This window comes from Oncorhynchus mykiss, chromosome 25 (assembly GCF_057628025.1).
Source record: "Oncorhynchus mykiss isolate SJ-2025 chromosome 25, ASM5762802v1, whole genome shotgun sequence".
Classification (NCBI taxonomy): Eukaryota; Metazoa; Chordata; class Actinopteri; order Salmoniformes; family Salmonidae; genus Oncorhynchus; species Oncorhynchus mykiss.
This window is the reverse complement of record NC_143046.1, coordinates 4,322,851-4,339,985: the sequence shown is the minus strand read 5'-3', so window position 1 is coordinate 4,339,985 and position 17,135 is coordinate 4,322,851. Positions and strand designations below refer to the sequence as shown.

The 17,135-nt window shown below is 44.8% G+C and overlaps 1 protein-coding gene across 8 annotated transcripts in view; it reads left to right on the top strand.

Moving 5' to 3' along the window:
• The window catches only part of LOC110489654 (PDZ and LIM domain protein 7), a 94,255-nt gene that overhangs the window by 4,456 nt on the left and 72,664 nt on the right, over nucleotides 1-17,135 (top strand). For all 8 annotated transcript variants that reach the window (XR_016491757.1, XM_036970448.2, XM_090220064.1 and 5 more), the window contains exon 2: nucleotides 21-119. Coding sequence is in view for 7 of the 8 variants with exons in the window: in XM_036970448.2 (XP_036826343.2) it covers nucleotides 21-119 (99 nt within the window). In the remaining variant the exon portion in view is untranslated. The remainder of the gene's footprint in view (nucleotides 1-20; nucleotides 120-17,135) is intronic.

The window sequence follows — 17,135 nt, the reverse complement described above, 5'->3', positions numbered from 1 at the left end:
TTCCTCTCTCTCCTCTATAGGCCATGAATATATATTGTATAACCCTCAACGGCCCGGCACCATGGGGCTTCAGACTTCAGGGGGGGAAGGACTTCAGCATGCCCCTGACTGTGTCCAGGGTAAGCTTGGTGTGTGTGTTGTACTGTACCGTATTTTACCAATTTGTCTTAGCAAATTGCTAAAATAAGTTGTTAGCCGCTAATGCTAATCGCTAGTTAGCTGGCTAGCTAATACTGATACCAGTGCTGGTGTAGGCCTAAATCAGTATTTTTGTGCAACAGTATCTTCTAAATCAGAATGGAATAGGTGAAGCATGAAGTCAGAGAACACGTTTAATGTAGCCAAAGATTATAGGGTCCCACTCCCCTGGGGAAACACTGACCAACACTTTGGTTCCTACCCTGTCACAATAACACCTACTACTATTCTAATTCTATGAGCCTCCTGGCTTTTTCATTGGTTGTCGTGTCAAACAACACTGTATTCAAAATACATAATATATTACATTCTAACTATACAGTGTAGGGAATAGGGTGGCCTTTGAGATGTACACAATGTGTATGATGTCAGAAGTCTCTGAGTCGCTCCACTTCTCTCTGTCCTCAAAAGGACATGTCTTACTTAGTCTATGAACATCTTGTTGCTGTATTAGGGTCACTATCTTAGCTAAATCAATTGTCCGTAGCTAAAATGGTGTGTCTGATTTTTGTTCAATAGCCAGTCGTTTTATGAACTGAGTGACACACAGAACAGGGTTTACACACACACACACACACACACACACACACACACACACACACACACACTCTCTCTCACTCAAAGGTCTATGTGTCATCCTGTGGAGGGAACAGCTAAGTCAGCCTGTCAGTACATGCACTCTGTGGTTCTTCCTACCTCTCTTTTTACCTGCTCTCCCGCCCGCCCTCTCGCCTGCCCTCTCTCCCGCCCGACATCCCTCTCTCCCGCCCGACATCCCTCTCTCCCGCCCGCTCTCCCGCCCGACATCCCGCTCTCCCGCCCGACATCCCTCTCTCCCGCCCGACATCCCTCTCTCCCGCTCGCCCTCTCGCCTGCCCTCACTCAGTACCATCTGTTTCCTCTGGATCTGTGACAGGACTGTCTCTACAAACCGCACCAAACGGAGTCCTTTATCTGAGCGTAGGCCTGATCCCATTTAGTCTATTGTCTGGTCGATAAGCTGTTGGTCAACCAAGATATTTAATTTTGTTGTCAAGCAGTCACAAATAGATGTGTTTTTCATGGCACACGAAACACCTGTCTCATTAAGACTAATCCATTGGGGAGGTCACGGGGAGGTCACGGGGAGGTCGCGGGGAGGTCGCGGTCCATGAAGGAGTGTGGCTGAGACGTCTTTCGAGAGTCTTTCCATTTTCGTGCGTATTCATTGTTTCATAACTTCCTTGTGTCAATTGTTTGCCCTTTTGATTGACAGATCAACACTATCTAATCTCTCACCAGTAGTAGCTACATTTACTGTGAATTCCCATCACTTCTAATATACACTGCTCAAAAAAATAAAGGGAACACTTAAACAACACAATGTAACTCCAAGTCAATCACACTTCTGTGAAATCAAACTGTCCACTTAGGAAGCAACACTGATTGACAATAAATTTCAACAAAGGAGTGGTTCTGGAAAAAAATGTATTTAACAAGAATATTTCATTCATTCAGATCTAGGATGTGTTATTTTAGTGTTCCCTTTATTTTAATGAGCAGTGTATAATGTTGGTTTGGTTACTGTCATTTCTGCTGAATGCTTTCAGTTTGTTATTAGTCTGATTGGACACGTTGTTTTGCAGAGCTCACAACCTATGTTACACTTGTGAGTTAGTTTATTTAATTCAATTTGAAGAGTTTTGTTAGTTTATGAATAGTATTTTTTGTTTGGAATGCTCCTGTCGTTGTTGAGTAGGGTCTAGGGTCGGATGGCAGAAGCCTAGTTACTGGGATTTACCATCCAAAACCGTTCCCTTTTCCCGGGATGATGAAATAACAATTATAATAAATTATTTATATGAACAGCCGGGCGTAAAATGGAACTGTTAAATCACGGCCTCTGATGAATCATCAACGCTCAGGGTGGGGGCCGGACAGACCGTCTGTCTCAGGGTGGGGGCCGGACGGACCGTTCTCAGGGTGGGGGCCGGACGGACCGTCTCCGGGTGGGGGCCGGACGGACTGTTCTCAGGGTGGGGGACGGACAGACCGTTCTCCGGGTGGGGGCCAGACAGACCGTCTCAGGGTGGGGGACCGTTCTCAGGGTGGGGGCCTGACGAACCGTTCTCAGGGTTGGGGCCAGACAGACCGTTCTCAGGGCGGGGGCCTGACGGACTGTTCTCAGGGTGGGGGACGGACAGACCGTTCTCCGGGTGGGGGCCAGACAGACCGTCTCAGGGTGGGGGACCGTTCTCAGGGTGGGGGCCTGATGGACCGTTCTCAGGTTTGGGGCCAGACAGACCGTTCTCAGGGTGGGGGCCTGACGGACCGTCTCAGGGTGGGGGCCGGACAGACAGACCGTCTCAGGGTGGGGGCCGGACAGACCGTTCTCAGGGTGGGGGCCTGACGGACCGTTCTCAGGGTTGGGGCCAGACAGACCGTTCTCAGGGTGGGGGCCTGACGGACTGTCTCAGGGTGGGGGACCGTCTCAGGGTGGGGGCCGGACAGACAGACCGTCTCAGGGTGGGGGCCGGACAGACCGTTCTCAGGGTGGGGGCCGGACAGACTGTCTCAGGGTGGGGGGGGCGGACGGACCGTCTCAGGGTGGGGGACCGTCTCCGGGTGGGGGCCGGACAGACCGTCTCCGGGTGGGGGCTGGACGGACCGTCTCTGTTGCTATTACAGCTTGTACATTAGAATAAAGACATAATAACTGCTTAGAGGTTTGGTGTCTGGATGACTAATGGTTTGTCCCAGTCGTTCTCACTCACACAGAGGATCACTCACTCACTCACTCACTCACTCACTCACTCACACATCGTTCTAAACCAATAGCAGGGGAACTGTCTATAAAGTCACTAATGGACCTTAAATCAGTTACCTGACAAATCTCAGACAGATACAGCACCTATAATCCTCCTAATAAATCAGACTTCCTCCAAGCGACCAACTACATGAACTGTAGGGACACAGCCAATGGTTTGTGGATCCGTAAATATAGTGATTGCTTAGCTTTGGTCCCCGTGGAGAGACAGAGGTCCATCTGGTTTCTATCTCCGAGCACATTTCACAGTGTTGAAATCAAACTCGTACGGAATCAGGAAATTACACATCAAGATAAATAAAATATATAATAACATACACATCAAGATAAATAAAAGGCATTGAGATTTGCGACTGGTTCCAGAGGTGGAGGTGTCAGAGCTAGAGGTGATGTCATCGGGGTGGGGTCAGAGCTAGAGGTGATGGGGGGGGGGGGGGGGGGGGGTCATAGCTAGAGGTGATGTCATCCGGGGGAGGGGGGGGGGAGGGATTTAATATCATCACCTCTAGTTCAGCTCTGTGTTAATGCTAGGTGTTCTCACTGATATATACTGGCCCCTAGAGCTCTGTGTTAATGCTAGGTGTTCTCACTGATATATACTGGCCCCTAGAGCTCTGTGTTAATGCTAGGTGTTCTCACTGATATATACTGGCCCCTAGAGCTCTGTGTTAATGCTAGGTGTTCTCACTGATATATACTGGCCCCTAGATCTTTTTTTTTTTTTTTTTTACAAAGGAAAAGTCTTAAATAAAAGCCTTCATCACCTGGTTAAACCTGGATGACTCATGTTATGAATCACTTACACACTGACATGGCTGTTTTTTCCTTGACGTACTGCTAGGAGCTGACACTGTGGTGTATACGTCTAGCAGTAGGCTTTGTTACAAAGGACTGGTTCATGTAAATGTGTTGTGAATCACTATCAGAACTATATTTACCTTGAGTTAGTGCTACAGTATCTATTGTCACTGCGGTGGATACTGGAGCCTTACAGCAGCCCAGCAGGCTCTACTTTCCATTTCTCAGAGGGATATTTATGGGTTTCCATCAGCTGTGCTGTGAGTGATGTAAGGAGAAGCTGGCTAGCTGTGTGTCTCCGAGGGCCAGAGCTCAGCCCTGAGCAACCTGGACTCAGAGATAGACATAACATCGTAAACGTAAATCCGGAGGCACTCCATTTAGTATGAAATGTTACAAATGACAATTGGTATGATACACTATATATCAAGTACACTAGAATGAGACCGGTATGTGGATCTTCAAGTTTTTACATTTGATTTATTCCACCTTTATTTAACCAGGTAGGTGTCACAGGAATTTCATAATTCCCATATGTGTACATTAATTAAAAACACTGTCTGTTTCTAAGAATTTGTAAGATTCTTATTTGTATAAAATAGTCAGGGACCAGTCTTATCAAAATTAGATAATAGTATTTATTCTCGGAGCATGCTGCCATGTAACCACGAACAACAGTTTATATACAAAATATGACGTCACAGGTTATAAAATGTCCTCCCTCCTCTCGACCAGGACAAAGCAGGTTCAAAAGTTTATTCCAACCTCCTAGCACACACACACACACACACACACACACACACACACACACACATCAAGATTAATTTCTGAAGTCTCACCACCATCTATCACTATTCAGCAGACAGTTCCAGATAATGGAAAACCCAGGGAGACACTCGCTGCCTTATCTAAACATCCCAGAGCTAAGTTGAGTTGGTTCAACCATAGGTTAATGACCCTCTCTGCTTACTTAACCCACAACCCATTCCTCCCCAGACTAGTTGGAATGGTGTTTATTATGTTTAATTACTCCTTGTTCATGCTACATAATCTATTTCTTATGAACTAACATTATTAATCAGATATTGTAAAACAGGGTAGAGTTTGATTAGTTATAGTTCTATTTAAATGTAGATATTGTTTAGTCATTATTCATAACATTTCTATCAGTAGGCTAGTTGAGAACAAGTTCTCATTTGCAACTGCGACCTGGCCAAGATAAAGCAAAGCAGTGTGACACAGACAACAACACAGTTACACATGGATTAAACAATAAACAAGCCAATAACACAAACAAGTCAATGACACAGTAGAGAAAAGAAAGTCTATATACAGTGTTTGCAAAAGGCATGAGGAGGTAGGCAATACATAGGCCATAGGAGTGAATAATTACAATTTAGCAGATTAGCACTGGTGTTATAAATGAGCAGATGATGATGTGCAAGTAGAGATACTGGTGTGCAAAAGAGCAGAAAAGTCAATCAAATAAAAACAGTATGGGGATGAGGTAGATAGATTGGGTGGGCTATTTACAGATGGGCTATGTACAGCTGCAGTGATCGGTTAGCTGCTCAGATAGTTGATGTTTAAAGTTGGTGAGGGAAATAAAAGTCTCCAACTTCAGCAATTTTTGCAATTCGTTCCAGTCACTGGCAGCAGAGAACTGGAAGGAAAGGCAGCCAAATGAGGTGTTGGCTTTGGGGATGATCAGTGAGATACACCTGCTGGAGCAAGTGCTACGGGTGGGTGTTGTTATCGTGACCAATGAACTGAGATAAGGCGGAGCTTTACCTAGCATAGACTTATAGATGACCTGGAGCCAGTGGGTCTGGCGAAGAATATGTAGCGAGGGTCAGCCAACTAGAGTGTACAGGTCGCAGTGGTGGGTGGTATAAGGTGATTTGGTAACAAAACGGATGGCACTGTGATAGACTGCATCCAGTTTGCTGAGTAGAGTATTGGAAGTTATTTTGTAGATGACATTGCCGAAGTCGAGGATCGCTAGGATAGTCAGTTTTACTAGGGTAAGTTTGGCGGCGTGAGTGAAGGAGGCTTTGTTGCGAAATAGAAAGTGGATTCTAGATTTGATTTTGGATTGGAGATGTTTAATATGAGTCTGGAAAGAGAGTTTACAGTCTAGCCAGACACCTGGGGGGGACGCTGTTGGCCGGGGTTGGAGTAGCCAGGAGGAAGGCATGGCCAGCAGTTGAGAGATGCTTAGTGAAATTTTCGATTATCATGGATTTATCAGTGGTGACCGTGTTACCTAGCCTCAGTGCAGTGGGCAGCTGGGAGGAGACGCTCTTGTTCTCCATGGACTTTAGTATCCCAAAACGTTTTTGTGTTAGAGCTAAAGGATGTGAATTTCTGCTTGAAAAAGCTAGCCTTTGCTTTCCTGACTGACTGCGTGTATTGGTTCCGGACTTCCCTGAGCAGTTGCATATCGCGGGGACTATTCGATGCTAGTGCAGTCCGCCACAGGATGTTTTTGTGCTGGTCGAGAGCAGTCAGGTCTGGAGTGAACCAAGGGCTATATCTATTCTTAGTTCTGCATTTTTTGAACGGGGCATGCTTATCTAAGATGGTGAGGGAATTACTTTTAAAGAATGACCAGGCATTCTCGACTGACGGGATGAGGTCAATGTCCTTCCAGGATACCCGGGACAGGTCGATTTAGAAAGGTCTGCTTGCAGAAGTGTTTTAGGGAGAGTTTGACAGTGATGAGGGGTGGTCGTCTGACCGCGGATACAGGCAATGAGGCAGTGATCGCTGAGATCCTGATTGAAAACAGGTGGTGTATTTGGAGGGCAAGTTGGTCAGGATAATGTCTATGAGGGTGCCCATGTTTACGGATTTAGGGTTGTACCTGGTGGGTTCCTTGATGATTTGTGTGAGATTGAGGGCATCTAGCTTCGATTGTAGGACGGCTGGGGTGTTAGGTATATCCCAGTTTAGGTCACCTAACAGAACGAACTCTGAAGCTGGATGGGGGGCGATCAATTCACAAATGGTGTCCAGGGCACAGCTGGGAGCGGAGGAGGGTTGATAGCAGGCGGCAACAGTGAGAGACTTATTTCTGGAGAGGTTAATTTTTAAAATTAGAAGTTCAAACTGTTTGGGTATAGACCTGGAAAGTATGACAGAACTTTGCAGGCCATCTCTGTAGTAGATTGCAACTCCTCCCGCTTTGGCAGTTCTATCTCGACGGAAAATGTTGTAGTTGGGGATGGAAATCTCAGAATTGTTGGTGGCCTTCCTGAGCCAGGATTCAGACACAACAAGGACATCAGGGTTGGCAGAGAGTGCTAAAGCAGTGAGTAAAACAAACTTAGGGAGGAGGCTTCTGATGTTGACATGCATGAAACCAAGGCTTTTTCCATCACAGACGTCAAGAAATGAGGGTGCCTGGGGACATGCAGGGCCTGGGTTTACCTCCACATCACCCGAGGAACAGAGGAGGAGTAGGATGAGGGTACGGCTAAAGGCTATCAAAACTGGTCGCCTAGAGCGTTGGGGACAAAGAATAAAAGGAGCAGATTTCTGGGCATGGTAGAATATATTCAGGGCATAATGTGCAGACGGGTATGGTGGGGTGCGGGTACAGCGGTGGTAAGCCCAGGCACTGAGTGATGATAAGAGAGGTTGTATCTCTGGATAAGCTGGTTGTAATGGGTGAGGTCACCGCATGTGTGGGAGGTGGGACAAAGGAGGTATCAGAGGTATAATGAGTGGAACTAGGGGCTCCATTGTAAACTAAAACAATAACTAACCAAAACAGTATTGAAGGCATATTGACATATGAGAGAGACATACAGCGAGGCATAAAGTAATCACAGGTTGATTTGGAGAGCTAAGACAACGGGTGAGACAACAACAGCTAATCAGCTAAAACAGCAACAGATAAAATGGCTATGGGCAGAGGGGGTCGGTTAACTACACACTGGGCCTGAGTGACTGAGTCAGAGCCTAAGTTTGCGGCTGGGGCCGACAGATATTCAAATAAATAAACAGAACGGAGTATCGTGATTAATGGACAGTCCAGCGGGCATCAGCTATGTAGCCAAGTGATCATAGGGTCCAGGGGGCAGCAATAGATGGAACAGGGAATCCGCGGAGTAGTCGCTACCACGCTAGCACGCGGGCGACACTGCTTTTAAAGTTAGTAGCCCGGGGATAGTAGAAGCGTCCGCTCCGACGTCCTTCGGAGGCCGGTTGAAGGCACAGCAGATGGAGTATTCGTCGGCAGACCTGGCGTGGTGGTGCGGCGGGGCGCCGTGTCGAACTAAGGATCCAAGCCAGATGGCGAAAGAGAGGTGTTGTAATTTAGTCTTCTATCCGGTAGATGCGCCTGGCTCACGGCTAACTGGTGCTAGCTTCGTGGCATTGGCGTTAGCCACTTGGGCCCATCGGTAGCAGCGGTGATCCGGTGCCAAGGTCCAGAGCCTTCGGCAAGGATCCGGTGGAGTAGTTGGTTCTAGCCGTGTTTGGGTGGAGTCCGAGGGGAACAACTGAGTAGGCCGGTGGATTCAGTTATTTCAGCCCCACCTATTTTATGACAGGTGTACACCAATCGAGCACACAGCCATGTAATCTCTACAGAGAAACATTGGCAGTAGAATGGCCTTACTGAGGAGCTCAGTGACTTTCAACGTGGCACCGTCACAGGATGTCAGCTTTCCAACAAGTCAGTTTGTCAAATTTCTGCCATGCTAGTGCTGCCCTGGTCAACTATAAGTGCTGTTGTTGTGAAGTGGAAACGTCTAGGAGCAACAACGACTCGGCCGTAAAATGGTAGGCCACCAGCTCACAAAACGGGACTGCCAAGTGCTGAAGGGCGAAAACATCTGTCCACGGCTGCAACACCCACTACAGATAGTTAATACTGGGAAGGAGACTAGGAGAGGAGACACCCCACAACAGTTAGTTAATACTGGGAAGGAGACTAGGAGAGGAGACACCCCACAACAGTTAATTAATACTGGGAAGGAGACTAGGAGAGGAGACAACACACTCCAGTACACACACCTACTCTGCTGCCTCTCTCCCTCTCTCTCTGCTTGACTCACTCTATCTAATCACTCTTATCTCTCACAGTCCCTTTGTTTTACCTCGTCACTCCTGGTGTCTATTATAATCCGCTCTGCTAGGTCTTACTGTCTCTACTGGTGTCTATTATAACCTGCTCTGCCTCACTCTGTGCGTGTCAAATCGCACCCTATTCACTATATAGTGCACTTTGTTTGACCAGGATAGGGTGCCATTTCAGACACAACGACTTACACTGCTGTAGCAGGCCTGGCATGGTAGTGACTCTGAGTTCACATATGCAGCTTTTACCCTGCTTTGTGGTGTGCTGTAGCTCAACCGATGAGTCGTGCTGCTAGCTAATGTCATCTACGGTAAACGATGAGTCGCACTGCTAGCTAATGTCATCTACGGTAACCGATGAGTCGTGCTGCTAGCTAATGTCATATACGATACAGCCTCAGTATGGGATTTAGTGTATAGTTATCCAGCCTCTTTCTACATCCCAAATGGCACCCTATTCGGGCCCATAGGACTCTAGTCAAAAGTAGTGCACTATGTAGGGAATAGGGTGCCGTTTGGGGCGAAGCCGCTCTCTCTGTCTCGTCGTGAGTTAACTTCACTTCAAAGCTTCGGTCCACATCTGTAGTGGATCACAAGAAGTGATGTCATAGTGGTAATTACAAACGCTTACCTCATGTCCTCATTGTGGTGTTGGGAACTGTCTGGCTGAACACACACACACACACACACACACACACAACTTGTCAGACAGATCCCTTCCCTCTACAGATCATTACCTGGCGATAACAGACCCAGACTTTGTATGTATATTTCGTCAATAGAGTAGTTGACAGTGTTAAAAGGCCCTCTGGGGTCCGCTAGCTACTGCGAAGAGAAAGATAGGACACATCTCTGTTTACCTGTTAATTGTACATACTAGGCCCTAGAATGTTTCCGTGTGCACTTTCATCTCCCTGATCCTATTCTTAACCAATGTCTTCCCTTTGACTAGATATCATCCTAGTCTTCCCTCTAGATCAGCCCTGTTACTGACTAGATATCATCCTATTCTTCCCTCTAGATCAGCCCTGTTACTGACTAGATATCCTCCTAGTCTTCCCTCTAGATCAGCCCTGTTACTGACTAGATATCATCCTAGTCTTTCCTCTAGATCAGCCCTGTTACTGACTAGATATCCTTTCCTTTAGATCAGCCCTGTTACTGACTAGATATCCTTTCCTCTAGATCAGCCCTGTTACTGACTAGATATCCTATCCTTTAGATCAGCCCTGTTACTGACTAGATATCCTATCCTTTAGATCAGCCCTGTTACTGACTAGATATCCTTTCCTCTAGATCAGCCCTGTTACTGACTAGATATCCTCCTAGTCTTCCCTCTAGATCAGCCCTGTTACTGACTAGATATCCTTTCCTCTAGATCAGCCCTGTTAATGACTAGATATCCTATCCTCTAAATCAGCCCTGTTACTGACTAGATATCCTATCCTCTAAATCAGCCCTGTTACTGACTAGATATCCTATCCTCTAGATCAGCCCTGTTACTGACTAGATATCATATCCTTTAGATCAGCCCTGTTACTGACTAGATATCCTTTCCTCTAGATCAGCCCTGTTACTGACTAGATATCCTATCCTTTAGATCAGCCCTGTTACTGACTAGATATCCTTTCCTCTAGATCAGCCCTGTTACTGACTAGATATCCTATCCTTTAGATCAGCCCTGTTACTGACTAGATATCCTATCCTTTAGATCAGCCCTGTTACTGACTAGATATCCTATCCTTTAGATCAGCCCTGTTACTGACTAGATATCCTATCCTCTAGATCAGCCCTGTTACTGACTAGATATCCTTTCCTCTAGATCAGCCCTGTTACTGACTAGATATCCTTTCCTCTAGATCAGCCCTGTTACTGACTAGATATCCTATCCTTTAGATCAGCCCTGTTACTGACTAGATATCATCCTAGTCTTTCCTCTAGATCAGCCCTGTTACTGACTAGATATCCTTTCCTTTAGATCAGCCCTGTTACTGACTAGATATCCTTTCCTCTAGATCAGCCCTGTTACTGACTAGATATCCTATCCTTTAGATCAGCCCTGTTACTGACTAGATATTCTATCCTTTAGATCAGCCCTGTTACTGACTAGATATCCTTTCCTCTAGATCAGCCCTGTTACTGACTAGATATCCTCCTAGTCTTCCCTCTAGATCAGCCCTGTTACTGACTAGATATCCTTTCCTCTAGATCAGCCCTGTTAATGACTAGATATCCTATCCTTTAGATCAGCCCTGTTACTGACTAGATATCCTATCCTCTAGATCAGCCCTGTTACTGACTAGATATCCTATCCTCTAGATCAGCCCTGTTACTGACTAGATATCATATCCTTTAGATCAGCCCTGTTACTGACTAGATATCCTTTCCTCTAGATCAGCCCTGTTACTGACTAGATATCCTATCCTTTAGATCAGCCCTGTTACTGACTAGATATCCTTTCCTCTAGATCAGCCCTGTTACTGACTAGATATCCTATCCTTTAGATCAGCCCTGTTACTGACTAGATATCCTATCCTTTAGATCAGCCCTGTTACTGACTAGATATCCTATCCTTTAGATCAGCCCTGTTACTGACTAGATATCCTATCCTCTAGATCAGCCCTGTTACTGACTAGATATCCTTTCCTCTAGATCAGCCCTGTTACTGACTAGATATCCTATCCTTTAGATCAGCCCTGTTACTGACTAGATATCATCCTAGTCTTTCCTCTAGATCAGCCCTGTTACTGACTAGATATCCTATCCTTTAGATCAGCCCTGTTACTGACTAGATATCCTATCCTTTAGATCAGCCCTGTTACTGACTAGATATCCTATCCTCTAGATCAGCCCTGTTACTGACTAGATATCCTTTCCTTTAGATCAGCCCTGTTACTGACTAGATATCCTTTCCTCTAGATCAGCCCTGTTACTGACTAGATATCCTATCCTTTAGATCAGCCCTGTTACTGACTAGATATCCTATCCTTTAGATCAGCCCTGTTACTGACTAGATATCCTTTCCTCTAGATCAGCCCTGTTACTGACTAGATATCCTCCTAGTCTTCCCTCTAGATCAGCCCTGTTACTGACTAGATATCCTTTCCTCTAGATCAGCCCTGTTAATGACTAGATATCCTATCCTCTAAATCAGCCCTGTTACTGACTAGATATCCTATCCTCTAAATCAGCCCTGTTACTGACTAGATATCCTATCCTCTAGATCAGCCCTGTTACTGACTAGATATCATATCCTTTAGATCAGCCCTGTTACTGACTAGATATCCTTTCCTCTAGATCAGCCCTGTTACTGACTAGATATCCTATCCTTTAGATCAGCCCTGTTACTGACTAGATATCCTTTCCTCTAGATCAGCCCTGTTACTGACTAGATATCCTATCCTTTAGATCAGCCCTGTTACTGACTAGATATCCTATCCTTTAGATCAGCCCTGTTACTGACTAGATATCCTATCCTTTAGATCAGCCCTGTTACTGACTAGATATCCTATCCTCTAGATCAGCCCTGTTACTGACTAGATATCCTTTCCTCTAGATCAGCCCTGTTACTGACTAGATATCCTTTCCTCTAGATCAGCCCTGTTACTGACTAGATATCCTATCCTTTAGATCAGCCCTGTTACTGACTAGATATCATCCTAGTCTTTCCTCTAGATCAGCCCTGTTACTGACTAGATATCCTTTCCTTTAGATCAGCCCTGTTACTGACTAGATATCCTTTCCTCTAGATCAGCCCTGTTACTGACTAGATATCCTATCCTTTAGATCAGCCCTGTTACTGACTAGATATTCTATCCTTTAGATCAGCCCTGTTACTGACTAGATATCCTTTCCTCTAGATAAGCCCTGTTACTGACTAGATATCCTCCTAGTCTTCCCTCTAGATCAGCCCTGTTACTGACTAGATATCCTTTCCTCTAGATCAGCCCTGTTAATGACTAGATATCCTATCCTTTAGATCAGCCCTGTTACTGACTAGATATCCTATCCTCTAGATCAGCCCTGTTACTGACTAGATATCCTATCCTCTAGATCAGCCCTGTTACTGACTAGATATCATATCCTTTAGATCAGCCCTGTTACTGACTAGATATCCTTTCCTCTAGATCAGCCCTGTTACTGACTAGATATCCTATCCTTTAGATCAGCCCTGTTACTGACTAGATATCCTTTCCTCTAGATCAGCCCTGTTACTGACTAGATATCCTATCCTTTAGATCAGCCCTGTTACTGACTAGATATCCTATCCTTTAGATCAGCCCTGTTACTGACTAGATATCCTATCCTTTAGATCAGCCCTGTTACTGACTAGATATCCTATCCTCTAGATCAGCCCTGTTACTGACTAGATATCCTTTCCTCTAGATCAGCCCTGTTACTGACTAGATATCCTATCCTTTAGATCAGCCCTGTTACTGACTAGATATCATCCTAGTCTTTCCTCTAGATCAGCCCTGTTACTGACTAGATATCCTATCCTTTAGATCAGCCCTGTTACTGACTAGATATCCTATCCTTTAGATCAGCCCTGTTACTGACTAGATATCCTATCCTCTAGATCAGCCCTGTTACTGACTAGATATCCTTTCCTTTAGATCAGCCCTGTTACTGACTAGATATCCTTTCCTCTAGATCAGCCCTGTTACTGACTAGATATCCTATCCTTTAGATCAGCCCTGTTACTGACTAGATATCCTATCCTTTAGATCAGCCCTGTTACTGACTAGATATCCTTTCCTCTAGATCAGCCCTGTTACTGACTAGATATCCTCCTAGTCTTCCCTCTAGATCAGCCCTGTTACTGACTAGATATCCTTTCCTCTAGATCAGCCCTGTTAATGACTAGATATCCTATCCTCTAAATCAGCCCTGTTACTGACTAGATATCCTATCCTCTAAATCAGCCCTGTTACTGACTAGATATCCTATCCTCTAAATCAGCCCTGTTACTGACTAGATATCCTATCCTCTAGATCAGCCCTGTTACTGACTAGATATCATATCCTTTAGATCAGCCCTGTTACTGACTAGATATCCTTTCCTCTAGATCAGCCCTGTTACTGACTAGATATCCTATCCTTTAGATCAGCCCTGTTACTGACTAGATATCCTTTCCTCTAGATCAGCCCTGTTACTGACTAGATATCCTATCCTTTAGATCAGCCCTGTTACTGACTAGATATCCTATCCTTTAGATCAGCCCTGTTACTGACTAGATATCCTATCCTTTAGATCAGCCCTGTTACTGACTAGATATCCTATCCTCTAGATCAGCCCTGTTACTGACTAGATATCCTTTCCTCTAGATCAGCCCTGTTACTGACTAGATATCCTTTCCTCTAGATCAGCCCTGTTACTGACTAGATATCCTATCCTTTAGATCAGCCCTGTTACTGACTAGATATCATCCTAGTCTTTCCTCTAGATCAGCCCTGTTACTGACTAGATATCCTTTCCTTTAGATCAGCCCTGTTACTGACTAGATATCCTTTCCTCTAGATCAGCCCTGTTACTGACTAGATATCCTATCCTTTAGATCAGCCCTGTTACTGACTAGATATTCTATCCTTTAGATCAGCCCTGTTACTGACTAGATATCCTTTCCTCTAGATCAGCCCTGTTACTGACTAGATATCCTCCTAGTCTTCCCTCTAGATCAGCCCTGTTACTGACTAGATATCCTTTCCTCTAGATCAGCCCTGTTAATGACTAGATATCCTATCCTTTAGATCAGCCCTGTTACTGACTAGATATCCTATCCTCTAGATCAGCCCTGTTACTGACTAGATATCCTATCCTCTAGATCAGCCCTGTTACTGACTAGATATCATATCCTTTAGATCAGCCCTGTTACTGACTAGATATCCTTTCCTCTAGATCAGCCCTGTTACTGACTAGATATCCTATCCTTTAGATCAGCCCTGTTACTGACTAGATATCCTTTCCTCTAGATCAGCCCTGTTACTGACTAGATATCCTATCCTTTAGATCAGCCCTGTTACTGACTAGATATCCTATCCTTTAGATCAGCCCTGTTACTGACTAGATATCCTATCCTTTAGATCAGCCCTGTTACTGACTAGATATCCTATCCTCTAGATCAGCCCTGTTACTGACTAGATATCCTTTCCTCTAGATCAGCCCTGTTACTGACTAGATATCCTATCCTTTAGATCAGCCCTGTTACTGACTAGATATCATCCTAGTCTTTCCTCTAGATCAGCCCTGTTACTGACTAGATATCCTATCCTTTAGATCAGCCCTGTTACTGACTAGATATCCTATCCTTTAGATCAGCCCTGTTACTGACTAGATATCCTATCCTCTAGATCAGCCCTGTTACTGACTAGATATCCTTTCCTCTAGATCAGCCCTGTTACTGACTAGATATCCTTTCCTCTAGATCAGCCCTGTTACTGACTAGATATCCTATCCTTTAGATCAGCCCTGTTACTGACTAGATATCATCCTAGTCTTTCCTCTAGATCAGCCCTGTTACTGACTAGATATCCTTTCCTTTAGATCAGCCCTGTTACTGACTAGATATCCTTTCCTCTAGATCAGCCCTGTTACTGACTAGATATCCTATCCTTTAGATCAGCCCTGTTACTGACTAGATATTCTATCCTTTAGATCAGCCCTGTTACTGACTAGATATCCTTTCCTCTAGATCAGCCCTGTTACTGACTAGATATCCTCCTAGTCTTCCCTCTAGATCAGCCCTGTTACTGACTAGATATCCTTTCCTCTAGATCAGCCCTGTTAATGACTAGATATCCTATCCTTTAGATCAGCCCTGTTACTGACTAGATATCCTATCCTCTAGATCAGCCCTGTTACTGACTAGATATCCTATCCTTTAGATCAGCCCTGTTACTGACTAGATATCATCCTAGTCTTTCCTCTAGATCAGCCCTGTTACTGACTAGATATCCTATCCTTTAGATCAGCCCTGTTACTGACTAGATATCCTATCCTTTAGATCAGCCCTGTTACTGACTAGATATCCTATCCTCTAGATCAGCCCTGTTACTGACTAGATATCCTTTCCTCTAGATCAGCCCTGTTACTGACTAGATATCCTTTCCTCTAGATCAGCCCTGTTACTGACTAGATATCCTATCCTTTAGATCAGCCCTGTTACTGACTAGATATCATCCTAGTCTTTCCTCTAGATCAGCCCTGTTACTGACTAGATATCCTTTCCTTTAGATCAGCCCTGTTACTGACTAGATATCCTTTCCTCTAGATCAGCCCTGTTACTGACTAGATATCCTATCCTTTAGATCAGCCCTGTTACTGACTAGATATCCTATCCTTTAGATCAGCCCTGTTACTGACTAGATATCCTTTCCTCTAGATCAGCCCTGTTACTGACTAGATATCCTCCTAGTCTTCCCTCTAGATCAGCCCTGTTACTGACTAGATATCCTTTCCTCTAGATCAGCCCTGTTAATGACTAGATATCCTATCCTTTAGATCAGCCCTGTTACTGACTAGATATCCTATCCTCTAAATCAGCCCTGTTACTGACTAGATATCCTATCCTCTAGATCAGCCCTGTTACTGACTAGATATCATATCCTTTAGATCAGCCCTGTTACTGACTAGATATCCTTTCCTCTAGATCAGCCCTGTTACTGACTAGATATCCTCCTAGTCTTCCCTCTAGATCAGCCCTGTTACTGACTAGATATCCTTTCCTCTAGATCAGCCCTGTTAATGACTAGATATCCTATCCTTTAGATCAGCCCTGTTACTGACTAGATATCCTATCCTCTAGATCATCCCTGTTACTGACTAGATATCCTATCCTCTAGATCAGCCCTGTTAATGACTAGATATCCTATCCTTTAGATCAGCCCTGTTACTGACTAGATATCCTTTCCTCTAGATCAGCCCTGTTACTGACTAGATATCCTATCCTTTAGATCAGCCCTGTTACTGACTAGATATCCTATCCTTTAGATCAGCCCTGTTACTGACTAGATATCCTTTCCTTTAGATCAGCCCTGTTACTGACTAGATATCCTATCCTCTAGATCAGCCCTGTTACTGACTAGATATCCTTTCCTCTAGATCAGCCCTGTTACTGACTAGATATCCTTTCCTCTAGATCAGCCCTGTTACTGACTAGATATCCTATCCTTTAGATCAGCCCTGTTACTGACTAGATATCCTATCCTTTAGATCAGCCCTGTTACTGACTAGATATCCTATCCTC